This window comes from Octopus bimaculoides, chromosome 19, assembly GCF_001194135.2.
Source record: "Octopus bimaculoides isolate UCB-OBI-ISO-001 chromosome 19, ASM119413v2, whole genome shotgun sequence".
Classification (NCBI taxonomy): domain Eukaryota; kingdom Metazoa; phylum Mollusca; class Cephalopoda; order Octopoda; family Octopodidae; genus Octopus; species Octopus bimaculoides.
Genome location: NC_068999.1, coordinates 47576082 through 47603571, shown reverse-complemented (window position 1 = coordinate 47603571; position 27490 = coordinate 47576082). Strand labels below are relative to the sequence as shown.

At 36.1% G+C, this 27490-nt stretch overlaps 2 protein-coding genes across 4 annotated transcripts in view; one reads left to right on the top strand and one right to left on the bottom strand.

The window, feature by feature from the left end:
* The window catches only part of LOC106867551 (cyclin-C), a 14621-nt gene extending 1024 nt beyond the window's left edge, over positions 1-13597 (top strand). The window contains exons 2-12 of one of the 2 annotated variants that reach the window (XR_008266158.1): positions 1095-1201; positions 2077-2161; positions 3452-3521; positions 4394-4445; positions 5107-5198; positions 6294-6385; positions 8335-8402; positions 10019-10098; positions 10219-10337; positions 11946-12339; positions 12708-13597. Coding sequence is in view for 1 of the 2 variants with exons in the window: in XM_014912468.2 (XP_014767954.1) it covers positions 1095-1201; positions 2077-2161; positions 3452-3521; positions 4394-4445; positions 5107-5198; positions 6294-6385; positions 8335-8402; positions 10019-10098; positions 10219-10337; positions 12708-12732 (790 nt within the window). In the remaining variant the exon portion in view is untranslated. The remainder of the gene's footprint in view (positions 1-1094; positions 1202-2076; positions 2162-3451; positions 3522-4393; positions 4446-5106; positions 5199-6293; positions 6386-8334; positions 8403-10018; positions 10099-10218; positions 10338-11945; positions 12340-12707) is intronic. The other variant, XM_014912468.2, reaches the window with a different exon arrangement.
* Positions 13598-14230: 633 nt separating this feature from the next.
* LOC106867538 (NADP-dependent malic enzyme) overlaps positions 14231-27490 on the bottom strand; it is a 30952-nt gene continuing 17692 nt past the window's right edge. For both annotated transcript variants that reach the window (XM_014912447.2, XM_014912439.2), the window contains exons 3-13: positions 26526-26809; positions 24876-24951; positions 24618-24779; positions 23121-23224; positions 22435-22544; positions 20680-20777; positions 18466-18579; positions 17920-18031; positions 17602-17744; positions 16408-16578; positions 14231-14786 (exon numbers count right to left, since the gene is read on the bottom strand). In XM_014912447.2, the coding sequence (XP_014767933.1) occupies positions 14550-14786; positions 16408-16578; positions 17602-17744; positions 17920-18031; positions 18466-18579; positions 20680-20777; positions 22435-22544; positions 23121-23224; positions 24618-24779; positions 24876-24951; positions 26526-26809 (1611 nt within the window). In that variant the 3' untranslated portion in view covers positions 14231-14549. The remainder of the gene's footprint in view (positions 14787-16407; positions 16579-17601; positions 17745-17919; positions 18032-18465; positions 18580-20679; positions 20778-22434; positions 22545-23120; positions 23225-24617; positions 24780-24875; positions 24952-26525; positions 26810-27490) is intronic.

Sequence of the window (27490 nt, the reverse complement as noted above, 5' to 3'; positions counted from 1 at the left end):
TGTATATATATATATATATATATATATATATCTCCATACATACATACATACGTATATATATATATATAACGCGTGTGAATTTATATGCGTGCGTGAGTGTAATAAGTACATACACATACATACACGCATACATGTGTCTAATATGTATGTGTGTGTAAAAAAATCGTCTACCTTTTAACGTCTACTTACTTTCCTGTGCTTGCATCTGTCATACGGAAACTGGAGTAGATTTTCTACAGACAGATGCTCTTCGTGTCGCCAACCCTCTCCTGTTACTAGGCAAGATGTTATTTCCCCATAAGCAGACATATTTTCATAGCGATTGGGAAAAGAACGACACCGGTTATAGGGTGACGCTTGTTTACTGCTATCAAACGATGTCAAGACAAGTAGATAAAACACGCAGGCACAAAGGCATATCGGTTATGTCTATTCCCCTGCGTTCAGTCTGTCCCTTTGAAGCGTTCCCCACAACTCATCTCCCTTCCCCTGCCTCTCTTGCTCTACTAATTACTGCACCATGCCTCTCCTTGGAAACACTTCCTTTTGGGTATTACTTAAATACAGAGGTTCCGACGCATCTATGTAACCCTAACCCTACCGAGTGTGCACTGTAGCATCGTTACGTAGATGCACTGGGTCCTCTGTATTTAAGTTGTTCCCCTCTTTTGTCGCTCATCTTGCATTCTCAAGTATACCATATTTGCTCGTGTATAAGTTGCTCTATTTTATACTTGATTTTTAACTGAATTAGCTGGGATGTGACTTGCATAGAGGGCAAAACCAAAACTACAATGGGAAAAAAAATTTGTATCAAGATTTAACACTGAATTAGGGGTGCAAGTTATATATTAGTAAATGCAGTAAATGAAGTCAGAACATAACATTTTATAGGTTCTGTTTTGTCATCTTTGGTCAGCTAAATTAATTGCATAATGTGATAATTTTATTAAAATTTGTAAATTTTGTTTGAAAGGCAACCTTTATTCTACACCGCTTTTATCCTGTGAAACTTTGAATGAGTTTTATACTTATTAGTTTCATCTTGCTGTATTTATATTCAATTCTAATTGCTTACATTTTCTCCTTATTAGTCAGCAGTGGCTGCTGGATCGACAAGACATCCTCAGAGAAAGGCAAGCTGATCTGAAAGTCCTCAGTGAAGATGAATATCAGAAAATCATGGTTTTTTACTCAAATTGTGAGTTTTGCGAGAAAACTGAATGCTTATTGCATGGTTAAACATATTTATCCTTTCTTTAGAATAAGTCTTGCTCATTTTGGCACAAAGGCAGCAATTTCGGGGGAAGGAAAGGGATAGGTCGATTACATCTACCCCAGTACTTGACTCTTGTTTTATGTTGTAAACCCTGAATGGATGAAAGGCAAAGTTGATCTTGGCAAGATTTGAACTTAGAATATGGTGTTGTAACTTTGAAATATTTCTATTAGGCCAAGAACAACAACTCTGTGTGCTTTCAATCCATTTATCCTCATCAGGAATTGCTTACAGTTGTAATTTTAAATAGTTTCCTTATTAATCATTACAAGATATTTCCCACACTTTTTGTACTGGTTTGAAAAACCAAATCTGTTGAAAGCATTGGTAATAGTTGGAAACTACATTAGTATATTTATGTGTTGGGTGGTGTGTGTGTGGCCTAGTGGTTAGATTGTTGCACTCACAACTGCAAGATTGTGGTTTCAGTTTCGAGACCAGACAATGTTGTGAGTAGAACATTTTATTTCATTGTTCAGTCTACAAAGTGTGCTGGGTGCTTTTTATGATGTCCCACTACACAGGAGCGTTCATGCGGCACTGGCACGAGTGCATTTTATGTGGAACTGGCACCTGTAAAGGACAAGCCTGTATGTATGGAAGACTGTTTTATTTAAATTGGCACATCTCAAGTACAGGAAATCACAACTCCCAGCCCCTTGTCATTTCCTCATTGAGGCCCAGCATGCAAAGATTCCTTTTCACCACTTCATTCTACACCTTCCTAGGTCTACCTCCTCCACAAACCTGAAATACTGATATATAACAATCTAGACATTATATATTTTATATTTTAGTTATCCAAGCGTTAGGAGAACAACTGAAGATGCGCCAACAAGTGATAGCTTCAGCGACTGTGTATTTCAAGAGATTTTATGCGAGGTAAGGTTTCCACTCTCATATTTTTATGGCATAACTTCTTTTCTGTGTTTAGACTTCACTCTTTAGCATTTTGATTATTCTGTCAAATGTAATGCTTATTTATTCACATTGCTTGGAATTAATCATAAACTACCACATTGGCATTAGGAAGGGCATCCAGCTGTAGAAACTCTGCCAAATTTAGATTGGAGCCTGGTGTTGCCATCCGGTTTCACCAGTCCTCAGTCAAATCGTCCAACCCATGCTAGCATGGAAAGCGGACGTTAAACGATGATGATGATGATGATGATGATGATGATGATGATGATTGTAAACTCTTGAAGCTGCAAAATAATTTATTTTTAAAACGACATTGTAAAGTAGCTGTGAGGGGGGCCAGTTTGAATATAAAGCAGGTAGAGTATTTTGGCTGGATGTGGCCGGTTTAAATGCTAAAGAGTTAAGTACAGGGTGGGACAGATAGGATGGACGTTTTTGAAAAATTCACAAAATCATTTTTTGTAGCTGCATACAAATTTTATTGACATATTGGCATGGGTTGGATGATTTGACAGGAGCTGGCAAACCAGAGAGCTGCACCAGGTTCCACTTGTCTGTTTTGGCAAGGTTTCTACAGCTTTCCTAATCCTTTCTACTATAGGCACAAGGCCTGAAATTTGGTGGGAGAGATTAAGTCAATTACATCAACCCCAAAGGATGAAAGCTATATCAACCTTGGCGGAATTTGAACCCAGAACGTAGCAGCAGACGAAATACCGCTAAGCATTTCATCCAGCGTGCTAATGATTCTGCCAGCTTTCCACCTTTGGATCCCTTTTCTAATTCCAGCCACTTTACAGAGTGTACTGAGTGCTTTTTATGTGGCACTACAATTGGGAGGAAAAGCCAGTATGTTGATATTATATTAAAATGAAATACTGACCTAATAATGTTCATTCCTGAGAGTCAACAATGGTAAGCAAGAGGCAGAAGATAAGATGTATGAATGATTGGAGCATTGCAAGATAATGGTTCTAGATTGACAATTGTTATATTGTGAAATCAGGAATAAAAATTGTCACTTCAATAAAGTAAAGAATTAAGTTCTGTTTTAAATATTTCATTAAATAGAAGAAAAATTGTCTGAAGAATAGATATATTTGGTGAGCAGCATAGCAAAACAAGGAACATTTCTGAATATTTTTCTGAAAAAATAAATCAGATTTAATCAGCTTTCCTAGATTACTAGAATAGATTCCATAGACATTTAGGACAATTTTCAGTTGTGTCTTTTACTATTTTTATTTCCAGGAATTCCCTCCGGTCTATTGATCCATGGTTAATGGCTCCAACATGTATTTTTTTAGCTTCCAAAGTTGAGGTGAGTGACCTTGTCAATTATTCCATTAATTTCTCATTTGGAATGTGACCTAGGAAGTATACTCTATCAAAGAAAAATAATTTTGCAATAAACTTACTAAAATATCAGACACCATTTGAGAAAGGAAAATTAGCTTTGGTGATCATTGGTGGAGAAAAGAGGTGCAGTTGGTTTTAGTGATACTACAGGGTGCAGACAGTATTTGAGGACACATGCATTTTTAGTCATTATTTTTATTGAACTTCTATTTCAGAAAATACCAGTGACAGGCCCTCTGCTTAGTAATGAAATGAAAAGCCATGCTGCGATTGTGGCTTTGGAGGCTAAGCATGGGGATTTAGAAATTTCTTGTTTTCTGAAAGTTACAAGATTCGGTGTAAGTTAGAGAAAGCAGATGGAAGTGTATTACCTGTATCAAAACATAGAAAACATTCCAAATGCTCTGATTTTATCAGGACACCTGAATTTATTCAGGAAGTTAAGCAAAACATTGAAAACAATCCAGGAAAATCAATGAGGTCAATTGCAAAAATATTTTGTGTGTCAGAAAAAAACAATCAGAAATGTTGTGCATGAAGACATCATATACAAATCTTACGTGATGAGGAGAGGTTAATTCATGTTAGAAAAGACAAAAGAAAACCGTTTAATCAGATCCAAAAGACTTTTAAACAAACTTAAAAATTGATCAGAAGATGGTGTGATGAAATAGGAGTCTCCTAGTGTGATCCCTTCAACTGATACCGGTCCAGAAAAAAACAAAGGAAAATAAAACAAAGAAATGTTGAAATTTAGGAAACTGTTTTGTTTTGATAATTATAAAATATCTTTGCTAAATTCTGTTTTTTTCTTCTTCTTCCTCCAATTATTAGGAATTTGGAGTAATATCAAATAACAAGCTAATGACTACTTGTCAAAATGTTGGTAAGTATAGAGAAACCATTGCAAATTACTTATTCAACAGATAAGAGTTGTTTCAAATATGTTTTAACTATGTTGAGATCACATTTTTAATGAAATACTTTAAATGTTTTAATTAATTTTGAAAACATATCAAGAATTTTGTGGGATTTAGTTAAATAACTTTTCTTTATTCAGCTGATTCTTAGAACATATCAAAAGGTTCTTTTATAAAATTAAAGCTGGCTTTTAATGTAAATATTGTTTTAAACCTACAGCTATGTATCATGGAGCCAGAGATGCTTTTAGATGCGTTGGTATTGAAAATTGTATTTTCAAAAGCAAGAAAATAGTTAAAATATTTCTTTGATTGAGACAGTATTTGAGAAAAAAAACCAAGATGTCATTGGTGAGAAGTGTATTCAAATTGATGGGGGTATACTTTCCATTGAAATGGAAGGCAAGAAAGTGCGTTATGGAAAGGCTATTATGAGAGGCTGTTGAATATGGAGAGTGCATGGGATATTGTTTAGAAGTGCAATGTTGTGAGATGCTAGTAGTCAACAGTTTTGTGGGGGGCTCAATAGTTGAAATACAGCCTGGCCGTTGATCAAACTTCACGTTTTTAATCATTATCAAATATTTAAAAAAAAATTTTGCCAATTTATTTAATTGTTTATTTCAGTGAAAACCAAGTTCTCTCATGCTTATACCCAAGAATATCCTTATCGTATAAATAGTGTTTTAGAGTGTGAGTTTTATTTATTAGAAATGATGGTGAGTAAAATTATTTTATTTTCACATCTTTATATCCATCTTAAACGTGTGTGTCTTGTAATACTCTGGTATTAGCCTTAAGATTCCCCATATGGTTTACAGGGTGCATTAAACCATAGATATATATCATAGCAGACGAGAGTCGTCTGTTATGGGCACTGGAACTGCCAGATCATGTGATTTTAATCTACTGGACTTCCTCACTGGCAGGTGTCTGGTAACTGCATGCCAGCCTCATCTTGCAGCCATGACGTAGTGTTTTGTCAGTGACTGATGTTGCTAGAGTTTTCTGTTTAGCTGGTTGCACAGTTTAAAAATTGTGTATATGGTTGTGCAGGTTAAGAAGTTTGCTTGCCGACCATGTAGTTTCAGGTTCAGTCCCACTGTGTAGCACCACAAGTAAATGTCCTCTACTGTACTTCTATATACATTCGTGCTGGTGCCACATAAAAAGCGCTTATGCCTGAACCACTTGTGCTGGTGCCACATAAGAAACACCCAGCACACTCTGCAAAGTGGTTGGCATTAGGAAGGGCATCCAGCCATAGAAACCATGCCAAAACAGGCAGAATAGAACCCAGTTGGCTCTCCAGCTGGCCAGTCCCTGTCAAACCTATTTTTTCTGTAAAAACCTATTCTGACATTAAATGAGCCAACTTCTGGTATGAATTTTTATGTCTTGTATGTCTTATTTCAACAAAAAAATTTCAAAAAAAAAATTCTGGAAACGATCTACTCATGTAATTTATGCAACCCCCTAAAGTTTATTTTTGTGAAAGAAGTGCGTAAATTACATGGGTTTTTACGGTATACATGCATACACACAGGGCATGGCTGTGTGGTTAGGAAGCTTGCTTCCCAGCTACATGGTTTCGAGTTCAGTCCCACCGCGTGGCACCTTGAGCAAGTGTCTTCTGCTATAGCCCCGAGCCGACTGAAACTTTGTGATTGAATTTGGTAGGTGGAAGTTACTGCCGTGTGTGTATATGTCTGTGTATGTGCTTGTGCCTCTCTCCCAAAGAATGAGAGGGGGATACGCATATAAAACCATACATACACACACATGCACATATATGTATGTTTATTTTATCCTAGGATTGCTGTTTGGTTCTTTATCATCCGTATCGACCTCTCATACAATATTGTGCTGACCTTGGACAAGATGACAACCTACTACCTGTAGCATGGTAAGGCTTCACTATTTCTTGCGTTTGGTTTCTCTTATAATAAACATCTTTTGTACACATTCAGTAGGATTCAATGTCAGTGTGTGATGAATGTACAATCCTTTCTTGAGAGATAACATGTAAAAATAACGAATTTCAGTCAAGAAACATTTTAAACTTTTATCATTCAAACCTGTAGTTCCCAAACTCTTTCAGGCTGCTGCCTACTTGGCATTCAGGCCACATTCCTAGCACCCCACTCCCCACCACAAATGTAGACCACTTTCTACAGCAAATTCAAAACAACTGTATTTCACAAATAAAACTTAAACTTAATTAAACTATTAATATATATATATATATATATATTTTTTTTTTACATCTTTGTACAAGGTTGGGGTAGGGATCACCAGTTGTGATAGCATTTGAGCTCACACTGTAAAAACTGGAGCATGAAGAAAGTTGTCTCTTGTTCATGCTGTACTAGTATGGGGAAAGTAAATATAAAGTCTTTGGTGGCAAGACATACTGTTAACATTTTGAGAAAGAATCGATCTATTGTATATGGCAAGTCTACATCACTCTGTAATGGGCATAGGGTCAGTTTCCTGGTTTCCTTGGGATATCTATATTCTTTTCTGGACGGGACACCAATCCGTTGGAGAATTACTCATTTTTGCCAGCTGAATGGACTGGAGCAATATAAAACGAAGTGTTTTGCTCAAGAACACAACACACTGTCCAGTCCAAAAATCGAAACTACAATCTTATGATCATGAGTCCAACACCCTAACCACTAAACCATGTGTCTTCTATCCATGGTATATATTATATTATTTAAATATGGTGATATTGGTGGAGTAAGTAGTTGTTTAAAGTAGGATGTAAGAGTTAAAAGCTGAATGGGTATTTTGGGGGCGGGGTTGCCTTAAAATATTTTTTTCTATTCAATAACAAGTTAGTCATTTTGAAAATGAAAAGGCTAACTTTCTATTGAATATAACAGTGACTGGTTGTCAGTTTAGAATGCTGGATTACTGAGCACATGCTTATACTTTCAAAGTTGACAACTAGAATCATTGCGGCTTGACTCTGTTCTAGATAGCTTGACTGACATTAAGACAGGTTTGCACTGTCTTTTTGATGGTTAAGTAGGTTAGCAAGTAGGAAGGTCACCCAACTGGAAAAGCAATTACTTTGACAGAAATTATCAACAAGTGGATGGGACAAATAAAATTTTAAAAAAAGATTAAACAAAAGTTTTTAGATGAGGCTATTTCCCTATTATATTCATTTCTATTATAAGTCTGTGTTGAAACATGAAGACACACATTTAGCTCTTATGTATTACAGGTGTTCTTTCAATTGATGTTTACTGTATTTTCCAGCATAACTGGCACTCTTGTTGATTATGATGACAAGAGTTTCAGTTGATGTCCAGCCTGCTCGTGGAATTAACATGCAAGTGGCTGAGTGCTCCACAGACATGCATACACAGAATGTGACATGGTTGGCCCTTTGAAAAACAGGTACAGCTCGTTTTTACCAGCTGAGTGGACTGGAGCAACATGAAATAAAGTGTCTTTTGCTCAAGGAGACAATGTGCTGCCAGGTATTGAACTCGCAACCTTGTGGTTGTGAGCCGAATACCCTAATCACTTAGCCATGTGCCTTTCAGGTATATGAGTTAAATTTTTCAAACCAAAATTTACAACCAAAAAAAAAGTCGGTCAGCTTATACACCAGAGATTGACTTTGTCTTTCATCCTTTCGAAGTTGATAAAATAAGTACCAGTTGAGTACTGGGGTCAATGAAATCAACTAACCCCCTTCCCCACATTTCAGGCCTTGTACCTATTGTGGAAAGAATTATTGTAGCAGTATTTATCATGTAAATAAATGTTTTATTGTCAATGAACTTCTGCTGTTTTAACTGTTATTATTATTTTATTCATTAACTGTCATTATAGGAGAATAGTTAATGATAGTCTTAGAACTGACGTCTGTCTCATGTACCCACCATATCTTATAGCCCTAGGTAAGTATCCTTTTATTTCTGTAGAGTCTTATTACTGCCAATATCTTCATTTCCATTGTAAGTCTGCTATAGAAGAAATTCCTTGTTATAACAATCTGTTAGTAATCTTCCTTTATTTCGTAAATATGTTTCTTAAAGGATATTTCTCTCATTCCTATCAACAAATATTTGTAAACACAAAATTCTACTGTGTATGTTGGGCGTGGCTGTGTGTAGTAAGAAGCTTACTTCCTAACCGCATGGTTCCAAGTTCAATACCACTGTGTGACACTTTGTGCAAGTGTCTACTATAACCTTGGTCTGGCCAAAGCCTTGTGAGTGGATTTGGTGGATAGAAACTGGAAGAAGCCTGTCGTATATATGTGTGTATGTCTATGTTTGTCCCTCACTACCACTTGACAACTAGTGTTGGTTTGTTTACATCCCTGTAACTTAGTGGTTTGGCAAAAGTAACTGATAGACTAAGTACCAAGCTTTAAAAAATGAGTACTGGGGCTGGTTCGTTTGACTAAAAATTCTCCAAGGCTTTGCCCCAGCATGGCCACAGTTTAATAACTGAGACATGTAAAAGATAAAAAGAAGGAAATTACTCTCAGAGAGATATAGTTTAAAGAATTTTGTATGATTGTTGGGAAGGCAGTGAGCTGGCCGAAGCGTTAGCACCTTAGACCAGCAGCATTCTTTTACATTCTGAGTTCAAATTCTGCTGGGGTTGACTGTGTTTTATCCTTTCAAGGGTGTCAATAAAATAAGTACCAGTTGAGCACTGGGGTTGATTTAATCAACTTGCCTCTGGCAGTCACGGAGTGTGGTCATACTGGAATACCACCAACCTCTACATAATCACTGGACCTCCTAGAAACCTGAAAATTGTATAGGATAGTTATGGACAGGACACTTTTGATCCTAAGTCTGCTCATTCAGGTTTAACCTGGGACAACAACAACAGTGATTGTGGTGGGACTTGAACTATAATCTTCTGTTCAGGAGGCTAATACCATTTCCATTGTGTGTTAATTGCTTTGACCCTACATAGGGCATCAACAAGACTTCTCCATTTGTCTCATTCGTTCTTTGGCATTTCCATGTTGTTTTTGGTCTGTCTCACTTCCATTTCTCATGGAATGTTCATCATAGGGTTTGCCTTGTAGTGTTGGAAACCACTTTCCATTAGGTGTGTCCCAGCCAACCCCATTTCATCCTCTTGATTTTGGTTTCGATAGGTTACTGCTTTTGCTTTTGGGTCTGTATTGCCGTCTCACTCAAAGGATGTTCTGGAGACATCTACTCCAAACACCTTGTTGATAGAGAACAAGGTCTCTGAGCATCATGAAGGCAGCTGTGACTTTCCCCAATCTTTGTGACCTGGTCCCTGACAGATGTTTAAGTGAAGTTAATTGTCTTTGTGAGTTTCTGAATGGCTAACTTGTGTCTCCTGTGGTGCAGTCATTTTAGTTTCAACACAATCTCAGATCAAAACACTTGCTATGGAAGTACACTTTTGTAATATTCATAATCATTAATGATTTCAAATTTTATGCTTTTCTATTTATGTTTTGAAATTCTTCTACATTTTGAGATTATGAACCTTTTAATGTCTCATTGTTTTTTCGAAGCTTGTTTGCATATAGCATGTGTAATTCAAGACAAAGATGGACGACAGTGGTTTGCAGAACTTTCAGTTGATATGGATAAAGTAAGTATTTTTTGGAAGCTATACAAATTTATAAATATTTAAATCAACACCTTCAGAAATAATTTCGTTTCTTTTTTTTTTTTTTTTACTTTTTCTTTTTTCCTCCCCCTCTCTCATCAGGTTCTTGAAATTACAAAACAAATTTTAGCGTTTTATGAACTGTGGAAAAATTATGAAGAAAAAAAGGAAATTATTGCAGTTCTTGTGAAAATGCCAAAACCTAAGACCAGTCCAACCAGGTAAGAGATGTTTTCAGTCTCATTTATTTTTTAAAAATCATTGATATATTTATTCATATAAATATTATGGTCAAATTTTCATATCCTTATAGCTCGTCTATATTATTTTCCATATTTCTACTCTGTATAGAGTACATGTTTATATTTCTAAATGTGGATGTAAACATATCTGGGTACTTGCCTCTTTTACCATATTTTCTAGCATACAAGTTGAATTTTTAAGAACAAAATTCGCAACCGAAATATGGTAGGTCAACTTATACACCAAGACAACTTTGCAGGGCTAAATGTTCCATGTGAAATGCAACAAGATTTGTAAAGATAATAATGTAAAGATAATTTGTAAAGATAATAATGATACTTGAATGTTTATACTATTTACTGTGCTGACTTGTATGACAGAAAATATAGTAAATCATTTGTGTTTGCATCTGATTAATTGGTCCTCAATTATATCATTTATTCTGTTGGGTATCAAGGAATTGCAAACTCAAGTTTTCCATTTGTATTCTTTAAATCTTTCACTGATATTTAATCTGGCATATTTCTCACAATAATCTTTTAATCTAAACAAAATAGACATTGTTATTCTCACTCAATTTTATTCCAGTATAAAATTATTTTCATTTAAGAGTGCAATTTTACAACTACTGAATCCAACTTTTGTTGAATTTGTAGATTTTGTCCTCATTTTGGTTTATTTTGGTTTATTTCTAAATCATTCTCAGACTTAATTTTGCTTTTTTCATGTGAGTGAAAGTTTTTTTTTTTTTTGTAATTTTCTAAAAATTCAGAATTTTTCATTTTTATTAATTTGAATGGTTTTCACTAAGCCTCCCTCAATCTCACAGTAAGTTGTGCATGAAAATTAAAGATGTCCATACAAAACTCCACTTCTGCCGACTCTTTCTCTCACTCTTTCCTCTTGCATCTAGCAGCTCACCTGTCCAGGTGGGGAACCTATATGCCAATGAAACCGGGAAACCGGTCCTTATGAGCCAGGCATGGTTCACAAAAGAACAAACAATAAAACAATTTAGTGTCATTGGCTGGCAGAACTGTTAGCATGCTGGGCAAAATGCTTAGTGGCATTTCGTCTGTCTTTACATTCTGGGTTCAAATTCTCTCAAGGTCAACTTTGCCTTTCATTCTTTCAGGGTTAACGAAATAAGTACCAGTTGCGCACTGAGGCTGATGTAATCAACTTACTGCCTTTGCCGAAGTTGCTGGTTTTGTTCCAAAATTTGGAATCATTATTACTTATTACATTTCAAAATTATTAATGCTAAGAAGATCTCTACTTTTGCTATGTTGAAGAATATACTCAGATTTTCATATTTGATAATAAATCGAAATCCTGGAGTGGTGTTCCTTCAATGTTTTCCGGTTTTCTTTTCTTTTTCTTTTTTTTCTTGTTAATGCTGTTTGAAAGTTAATTTATTTTGTAAAACTGGAGTGGCTGAAGAAATAGGAGGAGAATAATTGTGGAGTTGGGTGTTATTTAAGATAAAGTTGTGAAAAAATGTTGGGTAAGAGTGAGATATTTTCTAGAAAAGAGCAACAATTTGTTTATTGATTAAGATCCTTGTTCTTTTTAATCTCTCTCAGGCCTGCATTACAAGGTCCAAATGGGCAGGAAAACACTCAGTCCTTGCAGCCTTCCCAGCAAGCTCGTCAGAGTTAGGCATCAATGTTATAATCACCATAGAGGAAAGACAGCTTGACTTAGAGCAAGTCTCAAACTACATGTTACTACTCTCCCATTCAATGGTCCTCGTTAACTCATTGAAACTTGTGTGCAACAACTGAGCTACTTGTTCATCATCGTCATGAAGCAGACATTTTGTACTCAGTGATGACATGCTGCAGAGAAGTGAGACATTTAGACAGGTTTTAAACCTCTAATGAACTTTCAAAACTAACGAAACTAAATGGACTGCATTGTATGTTTGACCAAGTGACATTTTATCAGTCAGTGTCAACTCTGCATTGAATCATTTAGGTTTGTCATACCAAACTAAGTTTGTAATTAGAACAAAATTCTAGTTTTCATTAAAAATTTTTTTCTGTTTTTATATTTAAATTTTTAAGAGGTGCCTAAAGTTTGTTTGATTCATTTGAGTTCCACAAACAAAAATATTATGGAATCTGTAGTTAACTTTTGAAAATTCTAATAGAATTGGGGAAAATATTGTCTTCAAAATTTGACTTTTTCTCTAAATTCCAATAATCTGAATCCCAATTTAAAAAATTTCTTTGACAAAATTCCTAAAATTTAATTGTAATTCAGATGCATTCTTCAGTCTTGTATTTTTCTTTTAATGAAATATTTCAACCTATCACCATAACTTCCTGTTGTTTGTTTTTCAGAAATGAAGCAAAAATGCAACAGTAGTAACGGCGAGGATTTTTAATTCCCTCCTGGGGTCTTTGAGCAGTCTTACTCCTGATGCAGCCATCATTCTCCTTCCTAAAGCTGGTTGCTTTATCGTTTTATTTATTTATTATTTTTTTTATTTCAAAGAATTTGTAGAACTTAAAACTTAACATACAGAATCTTATTGAAAACCAAAGCAGAACCTATTAAATTTTTTGAATTGGTTTGACAAAAACAATTTCTAATTAGCAGATATTGAGTCATTTAAATGCATCTGAACCCCTTCATTATGGATATTAATTAAAAACTTACTGGATTTGTAGTAGTTCTTTTAAAATGTGAAATACAGTAACAGAATTTTCAAAAAGTTCCTCAAATATAAAAATGCTTTATATTTTCTATAAATGTTGATAGATCATCTCTAAAATCACAAGATTGTTTTTATGTCTGAATACCAATGAGAAACTGCAAAAGAAAATAATCTTTAAGAACAAAGATTATCTGAAACTGCAACAAATCTGTGGATATTTTATTTTGACCTTTTCGGTTTTAGGTGTAATGATAAAATCAGTAATACACTTCGTTAATAAGTTTTGCTTCAAATTTTAAATTGTCGTAAGTCATTTGTAATTAACAGCTGACTCTGTCCAGTGTCAATATTTATCACATCGTCTGAAGATGAGATTTTAGTTTCATTTCATCTCAAAAAGGGACCACATTCATTAGTTAATATTTTATAATTTTCTGTATATTCAGGAAAAATAACACCAACACCATTGTAAATATGTTTTTTTTTTTTTTTTCATAAATTCCTATTTTTTTCCTATTTTTCTTTCGTTGTTGGTAATTTTCTTTGATAAATAAAGTGATTAATGAAAACTTCCATCTCGTCTATTACTGCTTCTTTGTGTGTGAGGTCCAGGTACTCAATTAGTTTTCAAAAAAACCTCAGTTGTAATTGCTTGACTTCTTTAACCTATTCAAAGTGGCCAAACAAGCAGCTGCAACTGTATTTAGTATGTCTCTTCACAATACAAAGCCATAAGTTTTCCCACCGCCAGAACAGCATAATTTTCTTAGAGTAAACCATCTTTGATAAAACAGCTAACAAGGTTTGATCAAAATGTATTGGGACTGTTGCTATGGTAACAGAGCTGAAGTAAACAGTGAAGCCACTTGGCACTGATTGACCTTGAACATTGTCGCACATGAACTCTAAGTGAGATGTTTTGTGGTTGTCTCAAAATGATTGAGTTTCAGCTGTGCAGGATCTTGACTGTGTCAAGGAAGATGCAAAGTTTTTTTGAAAGCGGTCATAACAGGTGACAAATTGAGAGTCTACAGCTAATGATGCAAAAACCAAATCCCTCTTGAAAGGGACAAGATTTCAAGACAGTAAAATCCAACTGAGTCTGATGAGGCAACAAACAAGATGAAGACACATATCCGTTCAATGTAAATGATGGAAATAAGGTTAAACATTTGTCAGGAAAAAAAACCAATGCAAACTAATTAATACATTAAAATAACAATTTTAATCATTGAATGCTACTGTCTAAATAGGTGGACATGCATAGATTTATCAATAAACACCTACATTTATTTCGCTATTGCTGCTGCTTCCTACACTGATGTTATTGAGGGTGCAACTACTTATACAATAACTTCAATTCATTAACCATTTTATATAACAATCAACTGAAACAATTTTTAATTAATTTAAAACAAGGACAATTAAAATAATTAATAGGAAGTGCTTTTTTGTCGATTACAAGATTTGTCAGACGCAAAAATAGAAATCAAAAGACATAGGAGTAGTGTTGCTATTGTTCCAATTACTCTTTCCAGTCCCACATTGGGGGTACAAAATCTTCATAATCAGTATTATAGATAAATGTACGGATAAAGGCGTCTTTGTCTGCAGGTTCTGGGTAAGTTGTTGCAATCCCTTCACGGTACATATATTCTGCTAAAGATGCTGCAATTACTGTAGATACTTCATTTATTTCATTTAATGGAGGATAAACTCGTCCTTCTTCCAAATGGGAATCTTTAACTAGTTCGGCCAATTTCTGTAAAGAAAATAAAAAGAAATTAAAAAGTTTTAGAGAAAACAAGTGTTGAAATAGCATCATCATCATCATCATCATTTAATGTCTGTTTTCCATGCTGTACGGTTGGGTGGTTTGACCAGGGCTGGCCAGCTGGAGCGCTGCACCAAATTCCACTCGTCTGATTTGGCATGGCTTCTATGGTTGGATGCCCTTCCTAATGCCAACCACTTTACAGAGTGTGCTGGGTGCTTTTATGTGGCACCACACGAGTGCTTTTACATGACACTGGCATAAGTGCTTTTATGTGGCACCAACACAGGACTCTTGAAGGTCAATCCTCTTCACCAAAGGGGCCAGCCTAAACACTTATGTTGTGTAGTATGGGTCTTCTTGAGGACATTATCATTATTACTTCTGCCTTAGCGAAAGCGGAGGTATTGTTTTCAGTTGTGTTTGTTTGTTTGTCCATGGACAAGATATCTCAAAAACCGCTGAATGGATTTGGATGAAACTTTCAGAGATGTTTGTTTGTCCTCGTGACTGGCACAAACTGATTAGATTTTGGGATTGATCCGATTCCGGACAAGCATTCTAGATTATTTTTCCTGTTTTTTTCACTTAATTTTTGACAGCGGTCAGGTTCATTTTTAGTAATCTCATTTGCGAGAGCAGTCGAGTTTATTTCAGATATTCTCATTTTAAAAATCATCTCCAGCTAATCGTTGAGAAGACGGTGGTGTTGTCTTGGGAGAGGTTTGCGTTCTTTGAGTGCATTTGTTATTAAGGTGATAAAATAGCAGAACCGCTGACACACTGGACAAAATGCAGAACAGCATTTCTTCTGACTATTTACATTCTAAGTTCAGATCCCACCAAAGTCCACTTTGCCGTTAATCCTTTCAGGGTCAATAAAATAAATACCAGCCAAGGTCTGGAGTTGATGTAATCGACTATCTCTTCCAATCAGAATTGCTGGCCTTGTGCAAAAATTAGAAAGAAAATCTGTTACTATTAAGGTGGTGAGCTGGTGGTACTGGTGCCTGTCATTAGGAAGTGCAGAATCCAGCTGTAGAAGCCATGCCAAAACAGACAATAGAGCTTGGTACAACCTTCTGGCTTGCCAGCTCTTGTCAAACTGTCCAACCCATGCCAGCATGGAAAATGGACATGATGATGATGATGGTTTGTCATTTGGAAATGTTCTTTTTACCATTCAGATTAATCTGTCAAATGTAATACCTAGTTATTCACATTAGTTTGAATTAATCATGCATAATCTTGTAGCTTCAAGATTTCAATGATGTGATTGTTTACCTTCAAAATGACATTGTAGGGTAGGTGTGAGAAGTCGAATCTGGTCAGTTTGAATATAAAACCATTAGAATATTTGGGCCACATATGGCCTGTTTAAAGGCTAAAGGGTTAACAATAGACAATCATTAAATTTCTGCCAGATTTCAAAGACATAAAAACATTTGGAAATTCTATAAAAGTAAAAATGTTGATGTATTTTTGAAATAAAATTTCTAGTTAAGGCAAAAACATTTTAAAACTAAAGAGAAAGATTCTTCTAATACAATAAATACTATTTGATGTAATATATCAAAGAATATAATAATTAAAAACAAGGAAAAGTTACCTGTGCTGCATGCAAGAAAATGGCTTCTGGAATATGACGAGCTCCGCAAGTGAGAACAGCCATAGCCACTCCAGGGAAGATATAGGCATTATTACCTTGACCTGTGTAATAGGTCTTCCCATTGAGTGTCACCGGGTTAAAAGGACTCCCACTAGCAAATACACAGCGACCCTGAAATTGGAAAGAAATATAAAAGGGACATCAAGAAATGGGGATTTTTTTTTGGAATCAAGAAGTAATTTTAAAAGTGAAAGAAGCTTGCTTTGCAACCATGTGGTTTAGTACTTTGTCCCACCGTACAGCTCTTTGGCCAAGTGTTTTACTACTGTAGGCCTGGGCTGACCAATGCCTTGAGTGAATTTGATAGAAACTTTGTGGAAGCCTGGTGTGTATGTCTTTGTAATAGTCTCTACTCTCATACAACTGGTATCGGTTTGTTTGTGTCCCTGTAACGTAGCAGTTTGGCAAAAGAGAACGATGGAATAAGCACCAGACTTAAAAAGAAATGCAAGTGCATGGGCATGGGAAGCGATTTGTCCAACTAAGCCTTCCGAGTCGGTGCCCCAGCATGGCCACAACCCAATGACTAAAACAAGCAACAGAGGTCAATACAACTTAGAGGTAAACCCAACCACTCAAAAATTCCTTCCAAACCCCAACATAATGAAGGTTGATATTTGTTGCTGAGTCCCCAGATCAGCCTTGACTGAGTAGACTTATGATCAGAGATGTAATTGATGGAAACACACCAACGGGGACGTAAACACACCAACGGGGACGTAACCACACCAAAACTGGTTGTCAAGTGATGATGGGAGGACAAACACAGACACAGAAACATATACATATAAATATATATATATATATGACGGGCTTCTTTCAATTTCCGTCTACCAAATCCACTCACAAGGTTTTGGTCAGCATAAGGCTATAATAGAAGACAATTGCCCAAGGTGCCACGTAGTGAGACTGAACCCAGAACCATATGATTGGTAAGCAAGCTACTTACCATACAGCCACTCCTGCACCTATAAAACGTTAGGTCTCACTGAGATATGAACTCTGATCACTGGATTCAAAGTTCAGAGTGTTAACCGTTACAGATTTGTTACAATATCTTTTTATTACTTACACTAATGTCTGTAAATGAAAGAATGAGTTTTTGTGTTTGCAGGTTAAAAGTATATTATTTACCTCAGAGAAGGTATAAGCTTGTTCCGCTGTACATTCTGCTTTGCTAGTAGGATTGCTCAGAGCAAAAATTATTGGTCTTTCATTATATTTAGCCATATTTCGGATTATCTTTTCAGTAAAAGCACCAGCAACTGCAGAAGCACCTAAAAACATTTTACATTTCCAAATGAATTTACAGTCAATTTCCAAAAAAGAAATATTATTGTAAACAATAAAAAAAAAATACTATCATAAATAGTGTTAATGAATTAAATGAAATAACAACTGATTGATTATTGAAAATAATTTCTGAAGTTTCAAACAAACAAGAATTCCTACCAATAATAGCAGTTGGCTTCAATATTTCAACAGCTTCATCAAAAGTGTCAACAGGTGCATGGTCTTTTGCAAAGTCAAGTTTGTGGCCCGTCACACCTCCAGATGGTCGATTCTGCAAAAATAAAATAAAATAAATACATAAAAGATATTAAAAAAAAAAATTTCTCTTAGAAACTAAATTTGTAATTACAGAAAAAAAAAAATTATTTTTTTTCACATTTTAATACAATACAGCCAAGTATTTTCCTTCCTTGTAAATCAAAGTAGATACCTCTAATACATACACACATATATGATGCATAGATACAAAGGAAATATGTCCTGTGTATCACGTTACACCACAGAACAGGCAGCAACGTGAAAAAGTGTCTCGCTCAAAAACACAACACAGCCTAGTCTGGGAATTGAACTCACTACTTCATGATTGTGAGCCCAATGCTCTAACCATCAAGCCGTATGCCTTCACACTGCAATCATAAGTACACTTAATGTAATAAGTGTACTGCAAATAGTAACAACATCAAATAGATAAACAAACAAACATACCTTTACAAGCAAGCCTCTGGAGTCAACCATCCATATTTTAGAGAAGGCCTCTGCCTCAGTGCTGCCCTCTTCAATCATAGCTAATGCTACCAAATTAGCTATTCCAATATTAGCCTGAAAGTAAGAGAGACATAACGTTGACTACATTTATTCTTTGGAAATGCCACAACCCGTTTTAAAATGCTAACACCAATTAGAAGTATATTGAAACAGTTGATTATTATAGCTAAAACTTACTTAATATCAACGTATATATTTAGGAGACAACTATTTCATCCAGGGACTTGAGGCACTAAGGGTTTAGGGCAAATACAATGTACCAATGGCTACGTACACTGCTAGAATAAGTGTCAGATCAAGTGAACTGAAAGAAAATAAATTTAATATTGTCACAACAAGTAGAAGGAGGTTTGTCCAGATATAATAGGACAGAAAAACAAAATGAAGTTTTAAAGATGTATCTAGATATCATTAAAAATTTGAATTTCCTAATTCTTGAGCTTAACTACTCCATGTGTTGCTTTCTCATGTTAAAGTCTGGACTTTCTGTACGGCACAGGACCACATGGGACTCCATTAGTTGGTCAGCCAGTCTGACTGAGCCAGTCCTGAAATACATAATATCACAAGAATTGTATCAACCTTGTTTACTTTCATTTGGAAGGAAAGGAGGAGCTCTCTAATGAATGGGAGAGGATTCTAATCTCCTTTTTTATTATCCAATAGGGTTGTAAGAGTTAATACAGGGGTCGCTAAACTTTTCCAACTATCGACCCCCTTTAGCCACTTTTCCTTCCACATCGACCACCCTCTTCGTTTAAAATATCTTAATACCCTACCCTACCATACCATATCTTAAATGCATACCAGGTACTGATGCTGGTAATTAAATTGTTTGCTAAAATATACATGTATGACAAATTAAGAAATTCTATTGACGATGACACTTTTTACATTTAAAACTACATATACAAGTATACAGTATTAAACTTTCAGTTTTTATGAAATTGTTTTCACAGTTATAAAAAGTGAAAAACACATCATATTGCTGGAATATCTTTTATTGAAATTGATAACATCAATGTGTGAATTCATCTGGGTGAGCTGGTCTTTCACAAGCCGACTCTCATTCGACCCCTTGGCTATCATCGACCCACCTGTAATTCCTTGCCAACCCCTAAGGGGTCCATCAGACCCCCTTTGGCAACCCCTGAGTTAATATATTGCCTCAGACAAAAGGAATATTTAAAATATTTATGGGATTTAATCTTCAAAGTTGCTAAGATGAAATTTAGAACATTATTTTAAAGAGACATTTGTGGTTAATGCATTACGAATAGTTTTTCCTATCATTTTCAGTTACATCAACTTTCCATACAGAGATTGGTTAGATGGATTGTCACAGTCTGTGAGTTTTTATTTGGAATCACTGCTCTCAAAGATGTGTCATGATCATATTCTTAATTTGGTATGGTTCCTAACAGCAACTCTTTTAGAAAGTATACTGGGAACATTCTATGATAGTGCTCTACACCAAAGAGGTTTTCTTGTTCTCAACAAGACTAAAGAGTCTTCTCTGGCTCTCATAGACCCCTTTTGTTTTGAACAATAAGTGAAAGGGAATGAACAGAATAGAGTGAGATGAAAGAGAAAGAATCAGAGTGAGAAAGTGATTGAAAAAGAAAGTAAAATGGGGAAAACAGAATGATAAAAGAGGATGATTAAGAAAGGAGTAATGGGAGAGAGACAAGGATAGTCAGTTACATGTTGGTTGTTGGTAAGGAGATTGAATAGGAAAGCTGCATGAGTGGCATGACAAGACAGTGATGGAAGAGGGAGAAACATATGTGAATAATGAGTGATGGAAGAGGGAGCAATGTGTATATATATATATACACACACATACACACATGTATGTGTCTGTGTTTGTGCCCTACCACCACTTGTCAACTGGTGTTGGTGTGTTTACATCTCTGTAATTTAGCAGTTTAGCAATACTAATAGAATAAGTTTCAGGCTTTAAAAAAAAAAAAAGAAAAAAAAAAGAGTATTGGGGTCAATTTGTCTGATTAAAATTCAAGGAGGTGCCCCAGCATGGCCACAGTATAATGACTAAACCAAGATTTATATATATATATATATAAAAGAAAAAAAAAAACAATAACACAAGTTTACCTGATACACTTAAAATTGTTTGTTGAAATTGATACGTACCTCACCGGCACCTTGAAATAAAAATAAATTATCAATTAACTTTCGTTTTGTTATTCTCATACTAGCGATTATTCCTGCCGCTGCAACAGCTGCTGTGCCTGAGAAATAAGAAATAAAGAACAACAACAACATTAAAAACAAAGAAGTATAAACACAGAGACAACACAACTCTTAAAATTTAAAGTTTGATAGATTGTATTTAGTTGTCTCAACACAAAACATTGCTTATAAAGTGTCATTCAATCAATGGACACAATTCTTATTTCTTTATTGCCCACAGGGGGCTAAACATAGAGGGGACAAACAAGGGCAGACAAAGGGGTTAAGTCGATTACATTGCCCCCCCAGTGCGTAACTGGTACTTAATTTATCGACCCCGAAAGGATGAAAGGTTAAGTCAACCTCGGTGGAATTTGAACTCAGAACGTAACGGCAGACGAAATGCCGCTAAGCATTTCGCCCGGCGTGCTAACGTTTCTGCCAGCTCGCCACCTTTCAATGGACACGATTCTATGTGATAAAATCTCCCCCACCTGCACTCACCTCCCTCATTGTTTTTTAAGGTATTTTGTCTAGAACTCTGTCGCCCAGTCTCTTTTAGAAGTTGAACCGAATATCATTATATCCTTTCCTCTAATCTTCCTACTGTTATAAAAGCTCTTCACCTCCCTTCCTGTCACTGTTTTTCCTAATATTCATTTCTATTCTAAGCACAAGGGGAGGGGGGGGCAGTCGATTAGATCGACCACAGTAAGCAACTGGTACTTAATTTATCAACCCAGAAAGGATGAAAGGCAAAGTCGATCTCGGTAGAATTTGAACTCAGAATATAAAGACAGACGAAATACTGCCAAGCATTTTGCATCATCAACGTAAACTTCTTTCATCCCATCGAAAGCCACTTCTAGTGTGCAACCTTTCAAGTATAAGAACCTGATCACTGATCTGCATTAAACTGCCCCCATTATAACACCTTAGTCCATTTCAGCAGGTGTAAAAGACAAACAAATACTAGTGGAAAGCTGCAATTTACAATGTGACATGTAGAGAAGTATTATTATACCTGTACAAGTTCCTTTTCCTGCAATAACCGGAAGTGGGTCAAGGGAAATTTTTAATGAACACCCCTTGTATATCCAAACATTTCCTATGAATATTTTGAGCTCAATCATAAAGCATTTATTAATTAACCTTAAGTATGGAAAGTAAGTACTGTCTCCAGTTCTAGGAGCCATAGAACTAGTTACCCAGGTCCCATGACATATGAATTAAATCACAAGGCTTCCCCTGGACGGGACACCAGTCCATCGCGAGGTTACTCATTTTTGCCAGCTGAGTGGACTGGAGTAATGTGAAATGAAGTGTTTTGCTCAAGAACACAACACACTACCTGATCTGGGAATTGAAACTGTTATCATTCAATCATGAATGCGACACCCTAACCCCTGGCCACATCCTTCATTCAAGCAAGGTAGCATCCAAAAAAGTTATCAAAAGCAGTATCTCACTAATAGACATCTTTGTAACAAATCTGATGTCTCATTCATGAGGAATCATGGAACCTGGGGGAATCATGCAAGCCTTAAGGGTCCTAGAACTAGGAGACAATACTTACTTTCCATGGACGAGGTTAATTAATAAATGCTTTATGATTGAGCTCAAATTATTTGAAGGAACTGTTTAAATATATTAAGCATAAACATTTGGAAATATCAAAATAAAGTGATTGAAATAAGATATCTTTAATGAACATACCTTGAATATCATCATTAAACGTACAATATTGGTCTCTATATTCTTGGAGTAATCTAAAAGCATTATGGTTTGCAAAATCTTCAAATTGAATTAACGTATTTTGTCCATATCTGAAAAATATATATATATATATATATATATATATAAATTCATGTATATTCTAGAATAAATATATAACATACATACTATGATACATAAAGCAAAATCGTGATGGCACCTGTGCCCAGCGTCGCCTTCCTGGCACTTGTGCCGGTGGCACATGTAAAGACATTCGTGCGAGATCGTTTCCAGTGCCGCTGGACTGGCTCCTGTGCAGGTGGCACGTAGAATACACCATTTTGAGCGTGGCCGTTGCCAGTACCGCCTGACTGGCCTTCGTGCCGGTGGCACGTAAAAGCACCCACTACACTCTCGGAGTGGTTGGCGTTAGGAAGGGCATCCAACTGTAGAAACTCTGCCAAATCAGATTGGAGCCTGGTGTAGCCATCTGGTTCACCAGTCCTCAGTCAAATCGTCCAATCCATGCTAGCATGGAAAGCGGACGTTAAACGATGATGATGATGATGATGATATGATACAAATATAAAGTAAATATTTAAAATCCAGCATTGAGGGATATTAGTGACATCAATGAGGATAATTCATGGGCTTCATCTTTCATTTTCTGGTGCTTATTCATCACGTACCTTCGAACAACTGCTTGCATAAATTCATCTATGAACTCATCGTATTCCTTTCCAGTAGCTCGGGGCATATTCAGTCCAATATAAAGTGGGTCATTGCGGATGACCTAAATGAAATAGAATGAACATCACATAAACACTGTCAAAAAATACTAACCAGTTTTATAAACATTAATTGTTATATATATCTGATTGTAGTAGTAGTTGTGAAAAATACTGAAGAATCAAAGTATTTGGAAACAGATTGGTTTAACTCTAGAGAGAAGTGTATCTATGTTAGAAGGGAGCAACTTCTAAGTATGAGCCTGTAACATGACCTTCAAATCACATCTTATAAAAAAAAAGAAAGGATACATTTATGTAATGGGGTTCTAAATACAGTCTAGAAAATGAAAAGTCGGTTGTGGATGGAATACCTGTGATCAAAGGACAGCTTGATCAGGGCTAACTTGGGATGAAACAACAACTAGCTATCTACTCTTGCTAAAGCAGTGGTTTTTAACTGGGGTCCATATGGATCCTGGGGTTTCATATAACATTTTCGGGGATCCACACAAACAAGGTAGTAAACTGGAGATCCACAATATTATTTTAAAGGTTCACAAAAAGGAATTTTGCTTTAGATATATATTTATTGTAAGAAACAGCCAGGTTTCTTTCTCTAAAGTTTTAATAGTTTAATATATTTCTGGCAACTGAAATAGGTTTTCTCAAAGTGCTTTTGCAAACCTGAACAAGCGATTGGGTGAAAAACAAAAAAGGTTAGAGACAGGAAGAGCATTCAGCTGTAAAACAATGTCCCAGTATGTATTCGTCTGACCCATGCTAGCATGGACGTAAAAACAAATGACATATCTCGTTAGTTAAGACATGACAAATGGCCCCAATTGTTAACACTGTGTTGAAAATTTCCGAAGTCAAAGCTCAGTCCTGGAATAATATCTTTACTGAACAAAGGCAGCGAGCTAACAGAAACATTAGCACGCCAGGCGAAACGCTTTGTGGTATTTCTTCTGTCTTTGCGTTCTGAGTTCAAATTCCACCGAGGTCGACTTTGCCTTTCATTCTTTCGGGGTCGATAAATTAAATACCAGTTGCGTACTGGGGTCAATCTAATAGACTGGTCCCCTCCCCCAAAATTTCGGGATTTGTGCCTAGAGTAGAAAAGAATATCTTTACTGAACAGAAATTAATGGCAGAAGAGATTAGAGTTTTTTCCCTTACATTAAAGGCCGCTTCACTTCCTTCAAAGGGAATGCAAGAATGTTTAATACGATTCTTGTGATATGCACTTCAGGACTAGCTGATCGGTGCCGTCTTGTCTTGTACAGAAAGTGAAGGAAGTTGGCAATAACAATCAAAGCAGTTTATAGAAAAAGTGTGAGCAACCTGATGGCATGAAACGCATGACTTTGATTGATTTCAATTTAGTACATGTTTGAAGGCATAAGATACATATTTTCCATCAAAAAATTATTTTAAATTTTAGAAATATCTCACCTCATTATTAGTTCCAACATCCAGCAATATTGGTAAACACTTAGAAGGATGGATTCCACCAAGAGCTGTATAGAGTGACAGTTTGCCAACGGGGATACCCATTCCATATGCACCTAAATCTCCTAATCCAAGAATACGTTCACCATCAGTAACTACTATTGCCTGAAAAAGGAAGAAGAATACTATTTAGATACTGTCTAAGACACGTTCAAGATAAAAATTCTCGAAATTCCAATCTATTTAGTGAACTGTACATACCTTTACACTATTATCTGGCCAATTGCATAGGATATCAAATATATGGCCTTTATCTTTAATGGAGATGAATAAACCTCTGAAGTTGAAAAATATAGAATGTTTCAAAGTTTCTTGAAATAAAATAGGTCAAAACTTTTTCAAAAATGCACTTGAAAATCTCAATATAATATTGCAAAAAAATTATGCATCAAAATAGTATAGCATTTATGATTTTTATATTTGAAAATCAATATATTCTATACTGTTACTGTTTATCTCTCCCTCTGAGATTTAATATAACTTATCTCTCTCTTTACGAGATCAACGACAGTGTGTTACTAGAAAAAGGATATAATATTTTGCGAGTGGAATGAATTCTTCATCACTACCAGTGACTGACACACACTGAAGATGGATAACTGCCAAGAAACCCAGGTCTGTGTGTATCACATGAGGTTAGACATGGGAGCAATGATCTCCCTCGCAAATACTAATCAGACACAGATTGTGTGTCATTAGCCAGCTGGAGGAGATATCTTCCTGGAGTTAAAAACAACAGTAACACTGTCCTCTATAGGACTGCCACATTTAGTTGGCAGATATATTTTACGATTCTGTACTGTTACTGTTTACCTCTTGCACAGAGATTTTATATAAAATCAATATAACTTAACTAAAATTGTTATGTATTGAATTATCATAACAACAGTAACTTCTTTAACTGTAACTTTAATAATGATTTCTTAATTGTAACTTTAGAATCTCAATATAACATTACTAAAATTATTGTATATGCTGGCACCACATAAAAAGCTCCCATGCTGGTGCCATGTTAAAAGCATATACACACACATGCGAGTGCATATTTGTCTCTTTGCCTTGACATTATATGACAGTTGTAAAGGAGTGTCACTGTCATACGAGCAGTGTCATTTCCCATATTCCGTGCAAACATGTCTGGCGATGGGGAAATATTACCTTGTTTGGAAACAAACATGCATCAGCTACAGGAAGGATATCAATAAACTGCATCTGACCCATGCAAGCATAAGAAAGTGGACATTAAAACAATGTGTATGAAACTAACAGTTAAACAGTTGGGGCTAACAAGAGAGTTTGCAAGGTCACTTGACATGCCAGAAAGAGCAACCAAATCTCGTCCACTGTCCTAATTAAGAAGGCACTTGAAAATGTAGGCCCTGATATACAAAAAGATGGGATGGTCATGGCGGGAAGACCTCTGATCATAGGTGTACTCAACCAGGATTGACCTATGACTGGTAAAGGGTAAAGACCCCCTTTGGTCATGAATACTATGGGGTTGCACCGAGAAAGTTCCCCTCCGAGGCACAAGTCTGGGCAAGGAAGACCAGCAGTTGTCCATGCATACCAGCCTCCCCTCTCCATACCACCGGTGTTATCAAAGGGAAAGGCAAAGGGGCCGATACAGCTTGGCACCTGTGACGTCGCAACTCATTTCTACAGCTGAGTGAAATGGAGCAACGTGAAATAAAGAGTCTTGCTCAAGAACACAACACACAGCCCGGTTCGTGAATTGAACTCACTACCTCATGATTGTGAGCCCGACACTCTAACGACTGAGTCATGCACCTTAACCTGACCTATGACTACACAACAAACAAACAATATAAGCACCCTTCTTAAAGTTACCTTGGTCTCCTGAACAAAAGCCCATACTGCTGGCAGGCCAGCCCAACAGTCGGGGTGTATACTATTGGCATCATTTCTTCTACATGTTCTGTGAGGACTTTGTAAAATAAACGCTCATTTCTATCAAGTAAGGCTGTCAAATAAATATATTTGTCTAAATCAGTGGGACGGCGTCGGAAATTTTCCATCACTCGGTAAGCTTGCTGATCTTGAGTAATGATGCAGGGAGGCAGCAAGCCATGAATACCCATTATCTGACGTTCCCTTAATGTGAAAGCCAGGCTCTGCAAGTGAATTCAATGAATTAAGAACTCAGTATACAAGGATTTAGGAAAATCGAAAAAAAATCATAAACAACTAATGTGGACCCTTAAGATATCTTTACAAATTAGAACATTTATTTAATCATGTAATAATAGAGGCAGTAGAAATGTCGCACCTATTGTCACTCCAGAGTAATTCAGTTAATGGAAACTTCTGAAAAATACATATTAGAGACAGACACAGTGTTAATACCGTGTTAAATTTATCCCCGTTTGAAGGTTGGCGTTCTGTTAGAATAAACTGTGATGTGGTAGAGACCCAGAAAGAAACTCTCATATTAGCTTTTTGGTGCAAAATGCAATCTTGTTTATATAAGAGTGCATTTCGTTTATATAAACAAGAGTGGATTTTGCACCAAAAAGCCAATATGAGAGTGGTTAGGGCAGCAGACTCGTGGTCATAGGATCGCGGTTTCGATTCCCAGGCGTTGTGTGTGTTTATTGAGCGAAAACACCTAAAGCACCACGAGGCTCCGGCAGGGGATGGTGGCGAACCCTGCTGTACTCTTTCACCACAACTTTCTCTCATTCTTTCTTCCTGTTTCTGTTGTGCCTGTATTTCAAAGGGTCAGCCTTGTCACACTGTGTCACGCTGAATATCCCCGAGAACTACGTTAAGGGTACACGTGTCTGTGGAGTGCT